Raw genomic sequence first — 21,338 nt, forward strand, 5'->3', positions numbered from 1 at the left:
CCTCCAGTCCCACCCCCCTGCATGGGCAGGGACACCTCCCACCAGCCCAGGCTGCTCCAAGCCCCATCCAACCTGCCCTTCAACACTGCCAGGGATGGGGCAGCCACAGCTTCCCTGGGCAACCTGGGCCAGGCTCTCACCACCCCCAGAGTAAACTCTTTCTTCCTAAGATCTCATCTCCATCTCCCCTCTTCCAGCTTGAAACCATTATTGTCCTGTCTCTCTGGCTTCTTGTGGAAAAAAGAGCCTCAAGAGGTTCCTGATTCACTTTAGTGCCTTAAGGGGGGGGGAGGGGGTCAGTAATCCCACCTCATACCTGCTCAGTGATTGTCCAGCTCCTCAAAGCCTTTGTGACCCAACCAGCTCAGCCCAGCTCAGTGCCCTCCAGTGAAAACCTGATCAAACATGTTCAGCATGTAGAGATAATCGAGACAAAATGTTAAATGAAAATGTCAAAAGAAATGAACTAGTTTGGGGATTGTGAACGTGCCCTGGTGGCCAAGGAGGCCAGTGGGGGCCAGTGGGGGGGGGGGCCTGAAGAAGAGTGTGGCCAGCAGGTCAGGGAGGTTCTCCTGCCTCTCTGCTCTGCCCTGCTGAGGCCCCATCTGGAGAACTGGGTCCAGTTCTGGGCTGCCCAGTTCAGGAAGGACAAGGAGCTGCTGGAGAGTCCAGCCCAGGGCCCTGAGATGCTGAGGGGGCTGTGAGGAAAGGCTGGGAGAGCTGGGGCTGTTCAGCTGGAGAGGAGGAGGCTGAGGGGGGATCTGCTCAGTGCTGGGCAATATCTGCAGGGGGTGTCAGGAGGATGGGGCCAGAGTCTTCTCAGGGGTGTCCAGAGACAGGACAAGGGGCAATGGGCACAGACTGGAGCACAGGAGGTTGAACCTGAATAGGAGAAAATACTTCTTTGCTGTGAGGGTGACAGAGCCCTGGGACAGGCTGCCCAGGGAGGCTGTGGAGTCTCCTTCTCTGGAGACATTCCCAACCCAACTGGATGTTCCTGTGGGATCTGCTGCAGGTGACCCTGCTCTGGCAGGAGGGTTGGACTGGATGATGTTGTGAGGTCCCTTCCAACCCTAGGACTCTACCAGTGTGTGGTGCCCTGGTTTGAAGTGTTTCTTTCCCCTGGTGCAAGCAGGACTGAGCTCTGCTCCTCTCCCAGGAATCCTTGTTCTCTTCTGTGCCCAGTTTTGCAGCCCAGAGGGAAGGAAAAGCTCTTGGGAGCACAGGGTGAGCAACTTTGTGCCTTGTGAGACGAGAGCAAGGCAGGAATGCTAAAATCCTTCAACCATCCTGCCCCTTTGGGGTGGCTTTTGCCACACAGATCATGCCACCTACACCTGCTGGTCCTTGTGGGGCAACTTCTTGTGTCTCCTCTTGGCTTCTCCTCCCTCTCAGAGTGGCAGGATTGGTTTAGAGCTGTTCTGGATCATTGAGTGGTTTAATTCCTGGGCTGACTGGTGTGGTTCCAGGTCTCCTTATCTGATCCAGAGCCTGGGGTGTAGCTGCTGCCTATTGTCTCCTCAGCCCCTGATCTGTTTGATGTTCCCTGGGGAACTGCCATGACCAGGAATGTTCTTCTGGAAGCTGCAGGCTCCAGCTCCAGGCACTGCTGGCTGTATGGACTGTGTGTGTGTTTGTGGTGGCTTCATGGGAGTTGCCTCAGGAAAAGAAGGGCAGAGTCCTTCTGTCACGGTCATCATGGTTCATTGGTAGGAAACAGGGGGGGGAAAGAGGCACAAAAGTGTCATTCCTTAGAAGCAGGAGGGGTGTTGGGACCCTCCCCCCTCCCCCCTTTTAGTGCTTGTGTGTTCCTCACCCTGCTGCCCCCGTGTGACAGTGTGAGCTGGTCCCTTCCCCTGGGAGCCTGAGGTGGATGGCCCAGAGGTGGCTGGAAGGCCTGTGCCCTCAGAGTGCCTGGAGAACTGGATCATGGATTGGTTCTGGCAGTCGTGGATGGTTGCAAGGAACTGGTGATGGGGTCAGGCTGTGGAGAAGGTGTGATGAGCTTGTCTGTGGGCTGTGTGCTCACACCTGCAGCACACGGGAGGGATAAACCATCAGCTGGTGTGATCATGCAGAGCTGTGAGACAGAAACCTGCACGTCCAGCTCAACCAGGCCCTTCTCCAGACTGTCATCAGCTTCCCAGGCTCACTCATCCCCACCACCAGCAAAACTATGACCACCTTTGTGCCCTCAAAGACTTGACTAAATAGGAAGACATGGAGCTCCTGGAGAGAGTCCAGAGGAGGCCCCGGAGATGATGGGAGGGCTGGAGCAGCTCTGCTCTGGAGCCAGGCTGGGAGAGTTGGGGTGTTCAGCCTGGAGAAGAGAAGGCTCCAGGGAGACCTGAGAGCACCTTCCAGTGCCTGAAGGGGCTCCAGGAAAGCTGGGGAGGGGCTTGGGACAAGGGCAGGGAGGGAGAGGACAAGGGGGGATGGATTAAAACTGGCAGAGGGGAGATTGAGGTGAGACATGAGGAGGAAATTCTTTGGTGTGAGGGTGGTGAGACCCTGGCCCAGGTTGCCCAGGGAAGCTGTGGCTGCCCCATCCCTGGCAGTGTTGAGGGGCAGGTTGGATGGGGCTTGGAGCAACCTGGGCTGGTGGGAGGTGTCCCTGCCCATGCCTGGGGTGGGACTGGGTGATCTTTAAGGTCCCTTCCAACCCAAATCATTCCATGACTTGATGAAATACTGGGTGTGATGCCCCAAACCCCCTTCAAGGTCACTTCTCAAGCACTTGAGAACTGGGCAGTGTTAAAATTCAAATTGTATCCCTGTGAGCACAGGAGAGCAGGATGACACCAGTAGTTTCAATCCTGGTTTGTTTACAGTGTCTTCTCCACCAGGTGGGCAACGAGAAGGTGCAAGATCCAACCTGCTGGCAATAATCTTCCTGCTTTTTATTTTTTAGGGCAAAATCTTGACCAGCCAAACAAGTGGGGCAGAGGGAAGAGCTGGATCTCAGCTGCTTTGTAGCTGCCCATGGGTTCTGGGCAGCTTTGTCACCCTCTGCACTGCTCAAGTGCTGGTGTTGGGCACAGGCTCAGGTTCCAGCTCTCCCAGTGCCACCACATCCCCCTCTGTGGTGAGAAACTTGAGGACTGAGGCAAAGCAAACAGAAGCTCAGCTGCCCCAAAACTCAAACACAGTGTTTAGTTTTGAAGGCAGGTGCTAACCTGGACCAGTGGGACAGTTTCCTGATGCAATATCTGACATCACTTCAGCGTGTTCAACCACCAGAAAATCTTCCCTGGGGAATTAGTGTCATTTCCTGGTGAAATGACATCCAGCTGCCCTGACCTGTTGTGCAGGTGAGCCTGGAGTGTGCTCAGGGCACGAGGGGTCTGGGCAGCATTTGGTGTTCAGGTTTGTACTGTAGCTTCCCTGGAGTTGGGCTTTTCCTTGCAGAAAGGGCAAAAAGCAGCATCTGAGCACCTGGGCTGGTGAGAGGTGTCCCTGCCCATGCAGCTAGCTTGGAGCTGGATGATCTTGAAGGTCCCTTCCAACCCAAACCATCCCATCATTCTGTGACATCCCTCCTAAATGCCATATCCACATCTGGACCAGGCAGTGGGCAGAGCTTGAAGCTTTGCCACATTTTTTTTGGTCTCAAAACCCTTTTCTTGGGATTGTCACTTCTGAGAGACACCAGTGGTGAAGCTGAGAACCACAGAGGAAGCTTCACCTGGAGCAGCCAGTGACCAGCAGAGTTACAACCAAACCAAACTGGGGATGAGGGTCAGTTGGGACTATGAAAGATCCTGCTGGTGTCGTGGTTCCATCCTTCTCCTCCCAATCAGAGGCCTTTCCCAGCTTGTCCATGGCTCTAGTGCCTAAGGATGCAGCAGACCAAGGCTTGATGTGGCTGGAAGAGGGAGGCTGGTCCTGCTCCTTGCTTTCCCTGCTCCTCTGCTGCCTCTGGAAGCTGGTGGATCCCAGGGTGGAGTGGTGCAATAACTCTGGGAAAGGCAGGAGAGTTTTCTGCAGAGCCAGCAGGATGAGGCAACGGGTGGAGGGGCTGAGAGCCAGAGCTTGGGAAGGAGGGTGGGATTGCTGAGAGCAGGCTGGAAGGGGGCAGGTTTCTCCTGCCAGCAGATGAGTCAGTCTTGAAGCTTTTTGGCCTGTTGTGTTTTTTTTTTTTTCCTCCCCTTTGTTTTTTGAATCACTTGCCCCTCCTTTTTGTGTCAGAACCTCTTGAGTATCCAGTGAGAGCTGTTTTTTCTCCATGAGGGTCCTTGAACCTTGGTTCTGGTTGTGTTTGAGGTTGTCAGCTGTCTGGATTCCTGGGAGGTACCCATGCAGAGGGAACAGGTCCTACCTCCACCCTTAGCAGCTGCACTAAGGGCTCATGTTTGTGAGTTTCCTCCTCCTCACTGGAGTTGTTGGAGGCAGCAGCCCCTGAGAAACACCAAACCCAGGGCATCCATGTGGAAAAACCACTGTGTCACATGGAGACCAAGTCAGGAAGGGAGACACCGTGTTTGTCAGGGTGTTTTGTGTCTCTGACAATGAACATGTTTCCCACTTAACCCAAAAAAAAACCAGGCTCCTTGCTGCAGTTGCCCTTAAAACCTTTCCCTTTGGAGACAAACTCCTGCACCTTCCTGTTTTATTTTCACGTTCCACCTTTTCCACCAAGTCTGTGCTTTAAGGAAGAGAAACTGGGAAGCACAAAAAACCATCTCCTGGTTGTGGTGTAACTTGAATTTCCTCTTGCCAGGTGCCTGGAGTTACTGTTTAACTCCCTGTAAGGCTGAGGTATGTGCATCCTGTGCCAACCTGGCAAGCCTGGATCATCACAAGATCTTGTGTTTCAATCCATCTGGTTCCCTCACCATCTTTTGCTGCTTTTCCAAAGGAAACAAAACTTGTGCAACTCTTCCATCTGTCTGGGAGCTGTCTCCAAAATATCCTGAACCTATCAGGCTGGCAAGTCTGGCAGAAGGACTGAAGCCATCCCAGGATCCAGGGATTAAAGTGATCTGGAAGGGAGTGAGAAGGGAATGGTGCCCTCCAGTGAAGGAGAAGCTGGAGTTCCAACTCAGCTGGTTTATTTTGCTGGCTTCCCCATGGATCAGTATAGGTTGGGGGTGACCTACTGAAGAGCAGCTCTGGGGAGAAGGACCTGGGGGTCCTGGTGGACCACAGGCTGACCATGAGCCAGCAATGTGCCCTGGTGGCTGAGAAGGTGACCTGGGGGAAGAGTGTGGCCAGCAGGTCAGGGAGGGTCTCCTGCCTCTCTGCTCTGCCCTGCTGAGGACCCATCTGGAGAACTGGGTCCAGTTCTGGGCTGCCCAGCTCAGGAAGGACAAGGAGCTGCTGGAGAGTCCAGCCCAGGGCCCTGAGATGCTGAGGGGGCTGTGAGGAAAGGCTGGGAGAGCTGGGGCTGTTCAGCTGGAGAGGAGGAGGCTGAGGGGGGATCTGCTCAGTGCTGGGCAATATCTGCAGGGGGTGGCAGGAGGATGGGGCCAGAGTCTTCTCAGGGGTGTCCAGAGACAGGACAAGGGGCAATGGGCACAAACTGGAGCACAGGAGGTTGAACCTGAATAGGAGAAAATGCTTCTTTGCTGTGAGGGTGACAGAGCCCTGGGACAGGCACCCAGGGAGGCTGTGGAGTCTCCTTCTCTGGAGACATTCCCAGCCCACCTGGATGTGTTCCTGTGGGATCTGCTGCAGGTGACCTGCTCTGGCAGGAGGGTTGGACTGGATGATGTTCAGAGGTCCCTTCCAACCCTTGACCACTCTGTGGCTACCCAAGGTGGGGGTGCATGTGCAGGGGGGAAGGAAGGGACCTGAGGCAAGAGCTGTGGTGATCACAAGAGGCAGGAGGTGGGTTTGTGGCTGAAGGTGCCAGGTGGGCAGGAAGGCAGGGTCTGAGGAGCAATGAGTGGAACTGCAGTGATCACCAGTGTCAGGAACTCAACAGACTGCAAGGTTTTCTGACTTACTTCCTGCAGGTCTTTTGTCAGTTAGCTTGAGGTACCTTCCAGCCAAAACCTGAGTGTTATGGGACATGAGCTTTTCCCCTCTCTCTCCTGAAGGTGTTCAAGCCCTACCAGGCATCCCAGCACGACATGTGCAGGTTCCACTCGGAGGACTACATCGACTTCCTGCAGCGAGTGAGTCCCAACAACATGCAGGGCTTCACCAAGAGCCTCAATGCCTTCAACGTGGGAGATGACTGGTGAGTGCTCCATGGGCCCACAGCTGGGAGGGGTGATCCTGCACACAATCATGAAGGTTGGAAGGGACCTTCAAGATCATCCAGCTCCAACCCCCCTGCCGTGAGCAGGGAACCACTAGGCCAGGTGGCACAAAACCTCATCCAACCTGGCCTTAAAAACCTCCAGGGATGGTGCATCAACAACCTCCCTGGGCAGCCCATCCCAGTTCCTCGCCACCCTTGGAGTGAAGAGTTTCTTCCTCATATCTCACCTCAATCTCCCCTCTCTGTTTAAAACCATCACCCCTTGTCCTGTCACTGTCTTCTCTGGTGAAAAGCCCCTCCCCAGCTTTCCTGGAGCCCCTTCAGGCACTGGAAGGTGCTCTAAGGTTTCCCTGGAGCCTTCTCTAGGCTTCCCTCATGATGTCCAGGGAGCTCTTTTGGAATGTCCCATTTCCTAGTTGTTTTCAAGCAGAATGAGCTGCCTGTCCTTCCTGTGGATGTTGCTGGAACCACCTTAATTCCCTTCTCTTTAGGTCTTGCAGTGCTCCTTTGCAGAGCTATATTTAATTTTAAATAAAATGTCTATAAATATGTGAGGGCTGGGCAGCAAGAATGAGGGGACAAGCTCTTGTCACTTGTGCCCTGGGACAGGACGAGGGGCAATGGATTCAAACTGGAGCCCAGGAAGTTCCACCTCAACATGAGGAAGAAATTCTCTACTGTGAGGGTGACAGAGCCCTGGGACAGGCTGCCCAGAGAGGCTGTGGAGTCTCCTTCTCTGGAGACTTTCCAGACCTGTCTGGATGCCTTTCTGACTGACCTGCCCTAGTTTTGGTCCTGCTCTGGCAGGGGGTTGTACTTGATGATCTTCAGGGGTCCCTTCCAACCCCTGATTTTCTGTGATTTAAGCTTGTTGGGCTCTAGGCTGTATTTCTGCTTCTTCTTGCAGAGCCTCCAGTTCTTCTTCAACATGCTATTTTGTTTTTTAATAGAATTCTAGAATCCCAGACTGGTTTGGGTTGGGAGGGACTTAAAGATCATCTAGATCCAGCCCCCCTGCATGGGCAGGGACACCTCCCACCAGCCCAGGTTGCTCCAAGCCCCATCCAACCTGCCCTTCAACACTGCCAGGGATGGGGCAGCCACAGCTTCCCTGGGCAGCCTGGGCCAGGCTCTCACCACCCTCATAGCAAAGAATTTCCTCCTCATGTCTCACCTAAATCTCCCCTCTGCCAGCTTGAAACCATTCCCCCTCATCTTGTCACCACACACCCAATTATTTTAAAATAATTGCCAGTCATTTTAGCCACCTTAATACGTGCATGTGAAATCCTAGACAGCTTTAAGAGCCTGATTTTCAGGTAGAACTAAGGAGATACTTGTTCTATGTGTGCTGTGGAGAGGACAGCTGGACCAGCACAGTGGAAACTACATCAGCTAGGGAGTGTTTTTATCCCAAGCAGGGCTTGGGATAGCCTGGATTTCAGTATTTAGGCTGGGAGTCAGAAGACTGTTCCATGACCTTGCTGCTCTGATGACCAGAAGCCAACACTGGCCCAGGTTGCCCAGGGAAGCTGTGGCTGCCCCATCCCTGGCAGTGTTGAAGGGCAGGTTGGATGGGGCTTGGAGCAGCCTGGGCTGGTGGGAGGTGTCCCTGCCCATGCAGGGGGTTGGAACTAGGTGATCTTGAAGGTCTCTTCCAACCCAAAGCAGTCTGGGAGCTTATCACAAATTCAAGGGGGAAAACACCCACAGCTTTTAAGCCATTGTTTGTCCCTGTGTGTAACCTGTGCCATGATGCCATCAAGCTGGTGACACAGGGACCCTGTGTCCTGTGTGTCTGCACTGTCTCCCTGCCTGGGCTGGCTCTGCAGGGTGGGATGGAGCAGACCTGCCTCAGGAGCAGTGTCCCTGCAGTGGACAGGGCAGGAGCAGGGAGCAGGATCTTGCAAACACAGCCAGGAGCAGAGCTGTGTCCCCTCTCCTGGTGCAGGGTCCCACACTGTGTCCCAGCTCCAGGCCCTTCCACAGGGCTGTGGGACAGACTGACACACACAGGGGAGCTTTTCAGGGCTAGCTGGGAAGCTTTGGTGATGATTATCAAATGCATGGAGTTTCCCATTGTGTTTGCAGCTGGATTCACAGAATCACAGAGTCTTAGGGGTTGGAAGGGACCTGGAAAGATCACTCAACCCCCCTGCCAGAGCAGGGGCACCCAGAGCACATCCCACAGGAACGTGTCCAGGGGGGTTTGAATGTCTCCAGAGAAGGAGACTCCACAGCCTCTCTGGGCAGCCTGTCCCAGGGCTCTGTCACCCTCACAGGAAAGAAGTTCTTCCTGATATTCCCATGGAACCTCCTGTGCTCCAGTTTGCACCCACTGCCCCTTGTCCTGTCACTGGACATCACTGAACAAAGCCTGGCTCTGTCCTCCTGACACTGCCCTTTACACATCTGTAACCATGGGTGAGGTCTCCCCTCAGCCTCCTCTTCTCCAAGCTCAAGAGCCCCAGCTCCCTCAGCCTTTCCTCAGCAGGGAGATGTTCCACTCCCTCCAGCATCTCTGTGGCTCTGCCCTGGCCTCTTTCCAGCAGTTCCCTGTCCTGCTGGAACTGAGGGGCCCAGAACTGGACACAACATTCCAGATGTGGCCTCACCAGGGCAGAATAGAGGGGCAGGAGAACCTCCCTGACCCACTAACCACCCCCTTTCTAACCCACCCCAGGATTTCGTTGGCCTTTTTGGCCACCAGGGCACATTGCTGGCTCATGGTCATCCTCCTGCCCACCAGAACCCCCAGGGCCCTTTCTCCTGCCCTGCTCTCCAGCAGCTCAGCCCCCAAACTGATTGCTCACCTGCTGGTGCTCAGTGTAATCTAAGCAGGGTCAGAGTGATCCCAGATTAACCATTTCACAGAGAATGTCCCTGGACGGTTTTATTCCTGACTTTGGACAGTTTTATTCCTGACTTTGCTCTGGAGAAATGGGAAGTTCTGTGTTGGAATCATGGTCTCTTTTTCAGCCCCGTGTTTCCAGGCCTCTTTGAATTCTGCTCTCGCTACACCGGGGCCTCCCTGCAGGGGGCAACACAGCTGAACAACAAGGTAACTGAGCTTCTTCTGAAGCACCGGGCATAAGCCACCTGGTTTTCAGAGGGAGGAGAAACCCATGGATCTGTGGGGTGAAGCAACATGCCAAGCCCTGTGTTGTAGTGGGAATACCTCGTGCTGTAGGACTGTGAAGCTTGAGATTGTTCCTGTGCTGCCAAAAGCAGCCATTTAGAAGGTGATGAGTCTGGGGGGAGTCAGAGGACACTGATGCTGCAAGTCATAAAGTCCTGTGGGTGCTGTGGGACAAACCTGGGCTGCTCAGGTGAAACCAGCTGCTGGGAGACCTGGGGAGGGCTGCTGTGGAAAGGCACTAAATAAATCCTGCAGAAGAGGGTCCCTGGGGGGGTATCAAACAAACCTGCAGAGGTTTGAGTCCTCTGGAGACCTGAGAATGGTCTAGTGAGTGTGAAGGACAAGTGCAGGAGCAAACTATCAGTGCCTGCTGCTGGCTGGAGGGGCAGCAGGGGGGTGGGAGATGGTCTTTTCTGGCCTAACAGGGAGTGTAGGACTAATGCACAGGACTAATCCAGTAAGGGCACCATGTCACCCACACTGGTGGCTGGGCTAACGAGCAGGGTGGAACTTTGGAAAGCTCTCTGGGGGAGAAAGAAAGGACAGGGAGGTGTTTAAGGGCCACAGGACTGGGCAGGTTGAAGTGGGTGCACTGGGGAAGTGGTTGCAAGGTGGTTGCCACCACGTTGTCACCTTAAACTCACTCATCTTTCCTTTCTTAGATCTGTGATATTGCAATAAACTGGGCAGGGGGTCTGCATCATGCCAAGAAGTTTGAGGTAAGGAGGCAGCTCTGAGTGCTCCTGCTCCCTGAGGGCCAGGCTCTGCTGATCCTGCTCTGATGCTCTTGTCTCTGTCCCACAGGCCTCTGGGTTCTGCTACGTCAACGACATCGTGATTGGCATCCTGGAGCTGCTCAAGTAAGGCCATGGGGCAGGTGCAGGGCTGTCCTGCCTGGCCTGGGGGTTCCCTCTGCTGCTCCCATCTTGCCTTTCTCTTTTCCCCCATCATTTGATTTTCTAGAGTCAAGGAACACCAATAACCTGGTGTTTGGCCTCTTCCTTCAGGCACAGGGAGGGGATTTGAGAGTTGGAATTCCTGACTGCAGTTTTGTTGCATGCAGTTTCATGGAATCATGGAATGGGTTGGAAGGAACTTAAAGATCACCTAGTTCCAACCCCCCTGCATGGGCAGGGACACCTCCCACCAGCCCAGGTTGCTCCAAGCCCCATCCAACCTGCCCTTCAACACTGCCAGGGATGGGGCAGCCACAGCTTCCCTGGGCAGCCTGGGCCAGGGTCTCACCATCCTCACAGCAAAGAATTCCCTCCTCATGTCTCACCTAAACCTCTCCTCTTCCAGCTTAAAACCATTCCCCCTCATCCCATCCCTCCCTGCCCTTGTCCCAGTTCCCTCCCCAGCTTTCCTGGAGCCCCTTCAGGCACTGGAAGGTGCTCTAAGGTCTCCCTGGAGCCTTCTCTTCTCCAGGCTGAACACCTCAACTTTCCCAGCCTGGCTCCAGAGCAGAGCTGCTCCAGCCCTCCCATCATCTCTGTGGCCTCCTCTGGCCTCTCTCCAACAGCTCCATGTCCTTCCTGTGTTGGGGACCCCAGCCCTGGCCCCAACCCTGCAGGGGGGTCTTATAGGAGCAGAGCAGAGGGGACAATCCCCTCCCTGGTGGGCCCTGCTGGTCACTCTGCTGGGGATGCAGCCCAGGACATGGTTGGTTCCTGGGCTCCAGGACATGGAGCCAGCCCTTGTTGAGCTTCTCAGGTGTTCATGATAAAGGAAGTTCTTCAGTTCCATTTCTCCTTCTCCATCTGTGAAGGACTCATCTCAGGGTCTGCTGAGTCTCAGTGGTTTTGCCACATTGAGCCTTGTGTAGGTAAATGCAAATTAGGGCTCAGTGGAGGCAGGTAAATGACTGGAATTTTTGTAGATTTGCTTGAGTGGCTTTAGAACAGGACTTGAGCAACACATGGATGATCAAAGGACACTTGTTTTGAGTAGAAAAGAGTGAGATCTTGGCAGTTTTTTTGTTGGGTGGTGTTTTTCTTCAAAAAATAAATCAGACTGGGAGCAGGAGTTACCAAATACCTTCCATTTCTTGGATTAATCTGTGGGCTTTTTTTTAAGTTGTGCTCTCAAATGTCCTCTTTGTCACTGAGCCTGAGACAAGATGTTATGGAATTAAAAAAAAAACAACAGTATTTGGGGTTAACCAGGCAGTATTTCCAGGACTGGTGGCAAGTTTATTCACTCTCAGAGTCAGCTTTATGGGATGTGCTGGGGTTGCTGCTGCCTCTTTGCTCTCTGCCAGTCTTCCCTGCTCTGTGTTTGGAACCTCAGGTCTTCACTGGGTATCTCTCTACACCCATTTTCTGGTCTCACAGGGGTCCCATATGCCAGAGGCTTGGAAACACAGCCCAGTTATCCCACATGGGATGTTATTATTAGTCCTTATTCTTTTATTTTCTGTTCTCAGGAGCTGTTTCTACAGCAGCTGGCTGCAAACTTGAGTTTGCTTCCACCATGGGAGCACTGGGCTGCTTCTGCTCTTCGTCCCTTTCTCCCTTCACCAGAGTCCAAGGGTTGTGTGTTTGCATCCCCTTTTTCTCCTTGCTGGTGTTTCTCTCCAGGATGAATAACTTGGCCTGGTAAATAGTTTCTGTCTCCCTTGGGGAGGCTCAGGGTGCTTCTCTGCTCATCATCACCAGCCACTGTGATCAGAGCACTGCAGGCCTGCTTGCAGCAGATGACACAAACCACGTGCTGCTCATGTCTTCTTCAAGGTTGTCATGCTGCTTCTGGGTGCCTCACCAATCCCCTGGGGCTTTGGCATGGATGCCAGATCCCCTGCTCCTTGGGGATTGACCAGATGTGGTATTTCCTTGCAAAAGTGGAAGTTCCCTCCAGCCAAGAAGGCAGGGATGGCTCAGGCCACATCTCCGGTGCTGGACAGCAGCTTTCACCAGGACACCAACACATTTACCTGTGGTGATCTCCATTCCTTCACCCTCTCTGACCCAGCAGGCTGCTTCTCCAGTAGGTTCAGTCCAGCCTGGCATTCCTGGTGTGAGCCAGCAGGGACACAGTGCTGCCAGAACTCTGGCACGTGGAGGAAGGAAGTGTCCCTACCTCCTCTTGGTGCCTTACACTTCACATGTGGTTAAAAATCGTTGGCACTCATCAAGATTAACTCTAAGGTTGGTTGCAGAGGAAGCAAAAACTTGACTATTCCCATGATTTTCTAACCCCTGTGTGGTTAAAATAGGTTCTCTTTATCACCTCTTTGTAGGGACAAGATCCTGCTCTCCTCAGGTAGAAGCCTTTTTATTCTAATATCTTATTTCCCAGCACGTCAGAAGGAAGTGCTGAGGGGTGTTTGTGCACAAATGTCTTGTACCTGAAGCATCTGATCAGCCTGGTGGTGGGTTTTGGGGTGCTGGGAGGTACCCAGGGGTGTGGGGAGCAGTGAGGTTGGGTTGTGGGGCAGACAATGATGCTGGGTTTCTTTTTGTGTTCAACAGGTACCACCCACGTGTTCTGTACATTGACATTGACATCCACCACGGGGATGGGGTGCAGGAGGCCTTCTACTTGACTGACCGTGTCATGACTGTGTCCTTCCATAAATATGGGAACTATTTCTTTCCTGGCACAGGTGGGTGTTTTCCCTTGTGGCAGGAGCTTGGCCTGACTTCAGCATCCTTGCCATCATAGAATCATGGAATGGGTTGGGTTGGAAGGAACCTTAGAGATATCTAGATCCAACCCCATTGCATGGGCAGGGACACCTCCCACCAGCCCAGGTTGCTCCAAGCCCCATCCAACCTGCCCCTCAACACTGCCAGGGATGGGGCAGCCACAGCTTCTCTGGGAAACCTGGGCCAGGGTCTCACCAGCCTCACAGCAAAGAATTCCCTCCTCATGTCTCACCTCAATCTCCCCTCTTCCAGTTTTCATCCATCCCCCTCATCCCATCCCTCCCCGCCCTTGTCCCAAGCCCCTCCCCAGCTTTCCTGGAGCCCCTTCAGGCACTGGAAGGTGCTCTAAGGTCTCCCTGGAGCCTTCTCTTCTCCAGGCTGAACACCCCAACTCTCCCAGCCTTCTCAATCCCTTGAAAGCTGCTGGAGTGGGAAGGTGTAAAACCACAACATTCGAGCTGCAGGGAGAAATGATCGAAGAAAGAACATGGAAGAGCAATCTGAGGGGAACTTAATTGTAAGGCAGAGGGATCCTAGCTGGGTTAAGAGATCTCAACCCAGACCAGATCTGCCTTTCCAGGCCTCTGAAGCCTCAGGGCTGTTGTGACTCTGCTGCCTTTCTCTGCCCAGGTGACATGTATGAGGTTGGTGCAGAGAGTGGCCGTTACTACTGTCTCAACGTGCCCCTCCGGGATGGCATTGATGACCAAAGTAGGTTTTCCCCACCCTTCCCTTCCACCCAGGTGTTTGCTCATCCTTCTGCTCCCACAGCCATGACAAGTCTCTCCTTCTCTCCAAAGGTTATAAACACCTTTTCCAGCCAGTCATTAACCAGGTGGTAGATTACTATCAGCCCACCTGCATCGTGCTGCAGGTGAGGAGGCAGCTCTGCCCGCGTCCCCAGCTCGCTGGGTTGGAGGGGGCTGTATCCATGGGTTACCTTCTGTTCCCAGGGGATCAGGGGTGGTGTGTCCTCTCCCAGCTGCTCTGTGTAACCCTGGGGGATGCTGATATGTGTCTGGAAAGCAAGGCCTCCATAGCCAAAACTCAGCTGTCCTTTTTCTGTTTCCCCAGTGTGGTGCTGATTCTCTGGGGTGTGACCGTTTGGGTTGTTTCAACCTCAGTATAAGAGGACACGGGTGAGTACAGCAGGGCAGGGGCAGAGCAGGTAGACTACAGGCTGTCCTGTAGTCTGCAGAGCTCTAATGAGTCCTCTGCTGTGAGACTTGAGCTGTAACTTCAGCCTTCCAGCAGCACCAACAGTTTTTTGGGGGCTTTTTTTAACCCCTGTGTAACAGGAGTGGGTCTGAGAATGAGCATGTGGTTCAGGGGGGAAGCCCTGGGCTCCAGGTGTGTCACACCAGCCCTGCTGGGGTTTGGGTGCATGTCTGATGGTGTGGATGTGTGCTGCAGGTAAAAACTCTGACTTGTTTTGTGGTTTGGGCTTTCTAGGGAGTGTGTGGAGTACGTCAAGAGCTTCAACATCCCCTTGCTGGTACTGGGAGGAGGTGGTTACACGGTGCGCAACGTGGCACGGTGCTGGTGAGTCTCTCCTGGGCTGGTGAGTCTCTCCTGGGCTGGTGAGTCTCTCCTGGGCTGGTTGAAGGCCTCTGGTTGAGCAGCTGCTGTGGACTTTGTCCCTTCCCACACCATGGAGCTCTCTCTGGACTGACCTCATTTGTTCCATGTTTGCAGGACTTACGAGACGTCACTGCTGGTAGATGAAGCCATCAGTGAGGAGCTCCCCTACAGTGGTAAGCTGGGGTTCCATTTCTTCCTTCTTAGCTGAGCTGAAGTTTTTGTTGTATCAACTGGAGAATTAACACTTCTGTTCTCCCTTGACCAGAGATAAGATGAGGGCCAAAGTGACAGCTCTTTCTGATCTCAGAGATGGCCTTGGTCTCCTAGGTCCCACTTGTAGGCTTTGCTGGGCAGACACCCCCTTCCCCTGTCATGTATCATTTAATTTGGATCTTTTCCTAATTTTGCTCCCTCTGATGTTTCATGTAACTCCCTGTGGTGGCAGAGCTGTACCTCACTGAGCTTTTTAAGGTCTGGTCATCCCTAGTGTGGTGGGAGAGTGGGCTCTGTCCTCTGCAGAGCAGCTGGTGGGTGAGCTCCTCACCTCTACACTCTGACTCTTTTTGTCTTCCATCCCAGAGTACTTTGAATACTTTGCTCCGGACTTCACCCTTCATCCTGATGTCAGCACAAGGATTGAAAACCAGAACTCCAGGCAGGTGAGTCCTGACAGCCCCACTGCAGGGTCACCAGGAGCTCCCAAAGCCCTGCTGGGGATGCTCTGCCCTGTGAAACCAGGTGGAGCCCAGGCAAGGAACACTTGTGGCACAGAAAGCTGACTAAGAGTCTTTTCCTCTGAGCTGTCAAAGAGTCTTTAAAACCCTTGCTGGGTTGTCTCACTGTTTTCTCTGTGATTAAATCAACTCTCCCACCTTCCCTGCTCAGATAAATCACTTTTTGCACTGATTTCTTTCTCGTGGCCACCTCGGGGATGGCTCAGCAGGTCATAGTGCTGCCAACCGTGGCTGTGCAGCCTGCCAGGCCTCACCCTGGGGATTCCCCCTCTGCTCTCTCTCTGCAGTACTTGGATCAGATCAGGCAGACCATCTTTGAGAACCTGAAAATGCTGAACCATGCCCCCAGCGTGCAGATCCACGATGTCCCATCTGACCTGCTCAGCTATGACCGCACGGATGAGCCTGATCCAGAAGAAAGAGGCTCTGAGGAAAACTACAGCAGGTACCAGCTCTTGTTCTGGAGAAATGGGCTTCCCTTTCCACCCCTGCTAGGGTGAGCAGGTGTTCTCATCGGGGTTGGAAGGGGCCTCCAGAGATCATTTAGTCCAACCCCTTGCTAAAGCAGGGTTCTCTGGAGCACATCACACAGGATGGCATCCAGGTGGGTTTGGGATGTCTCCAGAGGAGACTCCACAACCTCTCTGGGCAGCCTGTCCCAGTGCTTTGTCTTCCTCACAGTGAAGAAGTTTTTCCTTATGTTCAGGTGGAACTTCCTATGTTCCTGTTTGTGCCCATAGCCCCTTGTTCAGTTGCTGGGCAGTGCTGGGCAGAGTCTGGCTCCATCCTCCTTGCACCCCCTTTAGGTACCTCCAGGCACTGATAAGGTCTCCCCTCAGCCTTCTCTCCAGGCTGAACAGTCCCAGCTCTCTCAGCCTTTCTTCATCAGGGAGATGCTCCAATCCCCCATTCATCTTTGTTGCCCTCCCCTGGACTCTCTCCAGCAGTTCCCTGTCTCTCCTGAACTGGGGAGCCCAGAACAGAACCCAGTTCTCCAGCTGTGGCCTCACCAGGGCAGAGCAGAGGGGCAGGAGAACCTCCCTTGACCTACTGGTCACACTCTTCCTGATGCATCCCAGGATTCTCTTGCCTTCTTGGCCACAAGGGCACATTGCTGCCTCATTGTTAACTTGCTGTCTAGCAGGCCTCCAAGATCCTTCTCCTGCAGGCTGCCCTCCAGCAGGTCCCCCCCCAGCCTGTACTGGTTGCACTGGAGACCTGTGTCCTAGAGCAGACACCGAGTCCCTTCTGAGTCCCTGGTTGTAGCTAGAGAGACTCCCTCAAGAGATTTGAGGTCTCCTCACATAGTGTTTCATGGGCTGTTTGGGTGCTGGGCATCTTCTGACCTTGGGCAGGATGACCTGGGTGTTCTCTGGCTCCAAGGGTGTCAGGGCTTTCCTCACTGCTGCTGCTTTTCTTTCCCCCAGGCCTGAAGCTGCCAACGAGTTCTATGACGGTGACCACGATAACGACAAGGAGAGTGACGTGGAGATCTGAGGGCTCTGCTGAGGGGCTTTGGACTCTGGTGGGGGCCCACACTGGACCTTGGTGCAGTTCCCGGGGTGGTGTAGGAGCCAGTTAGCCCTCCCTTCATGTTTGATTGCTTGTGGTGGCAGCAGAGACAGCACCACTGCAGGCTTCTGCTCCTGGAGAGGCAGAGAGCAGGGAAATCGGTTCCTGTGTCACGGTTCAAGTTTCACCTCCCTGGGAAATGAAAATTCAAGGAGAGCTGGAATTGTGCTGTGTACTGGCTGGTGGCTGCCAGCAGGGCCTGACCAGAGTTGGGGCAGTCACTCCTGGAGCTCCCTTGCAGGCTTCTGCCAGCAGGGTTGGAGCTGGAGCACCCATGCCTACCATCTTTGCCTCTCCTCAGCAGCAACCCTGGACACACCCTGCACCCCCAGCCCTCCACTCAGGTACCCAGTGGATTGTCCTCTGAACCCTGCACTGAGGGTTGCTTCCTGATGTCTCTTCTAACCATCTGATGCTCCACAGCTCCAGGAAAACCATTTGAGAAGACAAGGCCAGCTGTGGGATGGGTGTTGGGAGTGGCCTGGGAGCAGCTTGGGGGAGCAGGTTGGAAGAATGTTCCCAGAACAGAATCTTGGTTATTCCCCTTCTACTCAATTTTGTGTTCACAAACAAGTACTGCAGCCCTTCCCAAGCTGGACCTAACTTCCCTGTTCCCTTTATTTTTGGAGAGGCTAAAAATCACTGTGGAACAGAGGTTTGGCTGCCAAGGCCAGTACATAGTGTGTCTTGCCCCTCTTGTAGCTTCCAGCTGTGTTTTCCAAGTTCACACGTGGCCCCCTCTGTCTGTTAGCAAGAGATCTGGGCTGCTCCCTCCAAGTGGGAACCCTTCTCTCTTGACATGCCCAGGAGACATCTCTGCCTGTGGTGAGGGAAGCTGCTTCCTCCACATCCTGTCTTGCCCTCACACAGCAGAGATTCCTCTTGGCCATCCCTCAAATCCCAAATTTTGCTGCTCCTTCTGAGTCATCACCTGGTACCTGTTGTGGTTTGGGGAGGCAGGAGGGGTTGAGCCTCTCTCTGTACTGTTCTGTTTGTTTACTGATGTCTTTAAACATTAAAAGAAGAGGCAGTTATTTTTCTTACCTGACCTGTTGTTCGTCTGTTTCGTGCTCACACCTCAAGGTGGATTTGTTTTGGGGTTTGGTTTTTGGTGAGGGTTTTGTGGGGGTGTTTTTTGAACTAGCTAGGAACCAAGTTCAGGCTGTAAAGATTGATTTGATTTCTCTGTCTTCCTTACAGTTGTGCTTTTGCACTGCTGCAGAGCTGTCAAACAGGGAGCACCACCCTTGCTATCTGACCTTGCTGGAGCTGTGTTAGACAAATGTATCCCTGGCATCCACCTGGCATGGGTGCCTGGTGCCAGGGTAGGACCAGGGTGAGCTGAAACCCCTTGCACCCACCCAGGTACCCCCACCAGGCCAGCACACCTGCACTCCTGGCATTTGAGAGCACACAGTTAGAATCCAAGAATCATTTTGGTTGGAAAAGACTTTTAGGCTTGAGTCCAACCACTCCCCCAGCCCTGCCAAGGCCACCACTAACCCATGTTCCTCAGCACCACATCTACAAGGCTTTGAAATCTCACTGGTTCTTACCCCCTCTCCTTCCTCCTGGGTCATCAGGTAGATGTTGGAGCCCTCACCCCTGGTCTCTCTGCTCTCTTGAACATCTCTCTGTCTGTTAAACATTTATGGAGCTGTGTCCCCCTTTGCACCCGAGGCAGGAGAGCAGCAGGACCTGGGGAGGGCCAGAGTTCCTGCCCACCCTGCCTGCAGCTCCAGGCCCTGCCCTGGGGAGGGGACTTGGCCCTGCCCAGAGGACCCAGTTGGGACTGTGTTATGTCCCAGTGCCCTGTGGCTGTGCAGGAGAGAGGCTGGAGGGAAGAGCTTGGGAGGTGATTCACACAGATATCCTCATGTCCCTTAAAAAGTTGGGAGAAAAGGCTCATGGCTTTGAGCTTGGTCAGGGAAGAGACTGGTTTGGTCATCAGAGAAACATGGCAGGGCACAGTGAGGGCAGCAGCACAGAGGGTTCCCCAGCAGGTCCCAGCAGGAGATGTTTGTGCTCTGCATGTGACCCTTTTCCTCAGGCCTGCTCCCTAAATTCTCTCTCCTTCAGCCTTGGGGTGTTTGCTCTGATCTCCAGAAAGCTGTCAGATGGACTCCTGAGCACCACGAGTGCTCTGCAAGGCCTCAGCTCAGCAGTTCACCTGCTCTGCTCCACATCTGGACACAGGACTAAGGTGGCTGAAGGCCTTGGGAGGCCCAGGGGAGCAGGAGCTTTGGCTGCTGCACTTGCAGGCACAGACACAGCCCGGGCTGGGCATCCCCCTGCCAAGCTGGGGTGCAGTGTGGCTGTGGTGGGGTTGTCTTCTCCTAAATCCTGCTGCTGGGAGTGAACGTCAGTGTTGGAGCAGAGCAGGGGCTGCCCTGGTGGTGGCACCAGCTGCAGGGACAGCAAGATGTCACTTCAAAGGCCAGTTTCTGCTGCTTTATTACCAGCAGCTCCTTGCTCTGCTGATGTGTTTTATCCCCAAACGTCAGTCCCAGCAGCTGCTGGTACCTGTGTGTCCCCTCTTGTGCTTTCTAAGTTGAAGGCTGTTTTTCATAAAATCCCAGACTGGTTTGGGTTGGAAGGGACCTTCAAGATCATCTAGGGACACCTCCCACCAGCCCAGGCTGCTCCAAGCCCCATCCAACCTGCCCTTCAACACTGCCAGGGATGGGGCAGCCACAGCTTCCCTGGGCAGCCTGTCCCAGGGTCTCCCCACCCTCCTCGTGAAGAATTTCCTCCTGATGTTTTCTGAGGGTCCCATTTGGTTATTTTTGTACCTCATTTCCAAACTTCATGCTGTCTCCAGGCCTTGGGATTCTGGCAAAGAGTTTCCTGCTGGGACAGAATTCCCCTGGCTTGAAGGGCAGTCCTGAGGTGTCACCTGCAGGTGGGTGTTGCTGTGCTGTCCCTGCAGGGGTTGGGGACAGGTTGGGGGCCACTGGATCTCCCTGCAGAGGGCTGGGGTGCTGCTGGTCCCCAAGGGATGGTGGGGACCTTTGGGCAGGTTCAGCTCTTCCCATCCCAGCCCTTGTGGTCACGGGGCAAGAGCTGCTGGTGGGCACCAGGTGGCAGCTGGAGCTCGGGGTTCTGCAGGGAGCCTTGCTGTCCTGCTGCTGCTCCAGAGCCTGTCCCAGGGAAGGGCAGGGCTGGGGGTGGGAGTTTGGGGGAGCAGGGTCCTGGCAGTGCCAAGGGGGGGAGGTGTGGGGGTGCCTGTGCCTTCAGGACTCAGTAGCTGTAGCTTCTCTTTTCCTCCAGCACCCACGTGGGCTGTGCCAACACTGACTGAGGAGCAGTGACCAGGGCCAGAACCTTCTCTCTTCCTCTGCTGCCCAGGAATATTCTTGGGGGGAAAAAAATTGAAGGTCTGGCCTCAAACATGGGAGCTGGTAAATCCTGGATCCCAAATGTCTGCTGAGGAGAATGGATGCAGGAACTCCCCAGGTGTCCTTCCAGTATCACAGAATGGCTTGAATTCCGAGGATTCTCTGGAGTTCTCAGGTCCTGCTCCAAGCAGGCCTAACCTGAAAGCTGGACACTTCTCAGGGCCTTTTGGATTCCTTTTTCTTGAGTCTCTTGTAGCACAGGAACTCCCCCAGCTCTCTAGACCTACCTGGGCTCCTTCTCTGGTGCTCAACTGCCCTCGTGGAAACAATTCTCCTTATACCAAGGCAGGATTTCCCTTGTTGGAGCTGGTGGCTGTGGCTTCTTAACGTTTTCCCTCCTCTTTCTTCCTCATTTCTCCTGGCATGATGCTTGGGAGGACACACCAACAGCACCAGTGAACTTTGGTGGGACTTTGGGACCAGTTCTGGTGGGAAGCTGGATGTTCTTTTGCTGTTTGAAGGACACCAACCTGTTTGGAGGGCTTGCTCCCTGGATCTTCTAAGTGTTTCATCCCTCCAGAAGAGGATCCACTCCCTGGATCCTGCCCCATGAGAAGGTTTTCTACCAGTTCCCTGGGGTTCCTAGAAACCCAAGTCACTCCTCAAGGCCCCTGGGTGTTCTGTGTGCACAGCTCCAGTGGTGGCTGCTCCAGGAGGGGTTGGTACCTCCCTGCTCTTTCCCATCCCCACGTGTCAAGAGTCTGGAGAGAGGAACCAGGACCAGCTCAGAACCTTTCTGTAGCACAGCTGTCTCTTTCAGAAGTTGTGTTCCTCTGGCAGCAGGTGGTGGTGGTGCCTGTGCAGCTCAGACTGACCTGTCCTTACCCTTTTGGGCAAGAAGCACTTTTCCTGCCATCTTTGTCCTGCCCTTGCAGTGCCCTCCCCAGGGCTCCTGGTGCCCAACTCAGGGGCAGGAGACATCCTGGTGCAGAAGTTTTGAGGTGGAGGTGACGTTTCTAACAGAGGATTTGTAGAGAAGTCAGTGGGAGTGAGATGGGGCCACCCAGGGTTGTCCCCTTGTGTGTGGGGAGCTGCTGGTGTCCCCTGCTGTGACCCAGG

The 21,338-nt window shown here is 54.1% G+C and overlaps 1 protein-coding gene across 1 annotated transcript in view; it reads left to right on the forward strand.

Moving 5' to 3' along the window:
- Positions 1-17,929, forward strand: part of HDAC3 (histone deacetylase 3) — a 352,192-nt gene extending 334,263 nt beyond the window's left edge. The window contains exons 3-15 of the mRNA XM_051630907.1: positions 5,721-6,184; positions 9,188-9,269; positions 10,010-10,066; positions 10,152-10,207; positions 12,818-12,951; positions 13,625-13,705; positions 13,795-13,868; positions 14,069-14,133; positions 14,447-14,536; positions 14,690-14,748; positions 15,155-15,234; positions 15,597-15,754; positions 16,737-17,929. Coding sequence (XP_051486867.1) covers positions 6,075-6,184; positions 9,188-9,269; positions 10,010-10,066; positions 10,152-10,207; positions 12,818-12,951; positions 13,625-13,705; positions 13,795-13,868; positions 14,069-14,133; positions 14,447-14,536; positions 14,690-14,748; positions 15,155-15,234; positions 15,597-15,754; positions 16,737-16,806 — 1,116 coding nt within the window. The 5' untranslated portion in view covers positions 5,721-6,074 and the 3' untranslated portion in view covers positions 16,807-17,929. The remainder of the gene's footprint in view (positions 1-5,720; positions 6,185-9,187; positions 9,270-10,009; positions 10,067-10,151; positions 10,208-12,817; positions 12,952-13,624; positions 13,706-13,794; positions 13,869-14,068; positions 14,134-14,446; positions 14,537-14,689; positions 14,749-15,154; positions 15,235-15,596; positions 15,755-16,736) is intronic.
- Positions 17,930-21,338: the final 3,409 nt, after the last annotated feature.

This window comes from Apus apus, chromosome 13 (assembly GCF_020740795.1).
Source record: "Apus apus isolate bApuApu2 chromosome 13, bApuApu2.pri.cur, whole genome shotgun sequence".
Lineage (NCBI taxonomy): Eukaryota > Metazoa > Chordata > Aves > Apodiformes > Apodidae > Apus > Apus apus.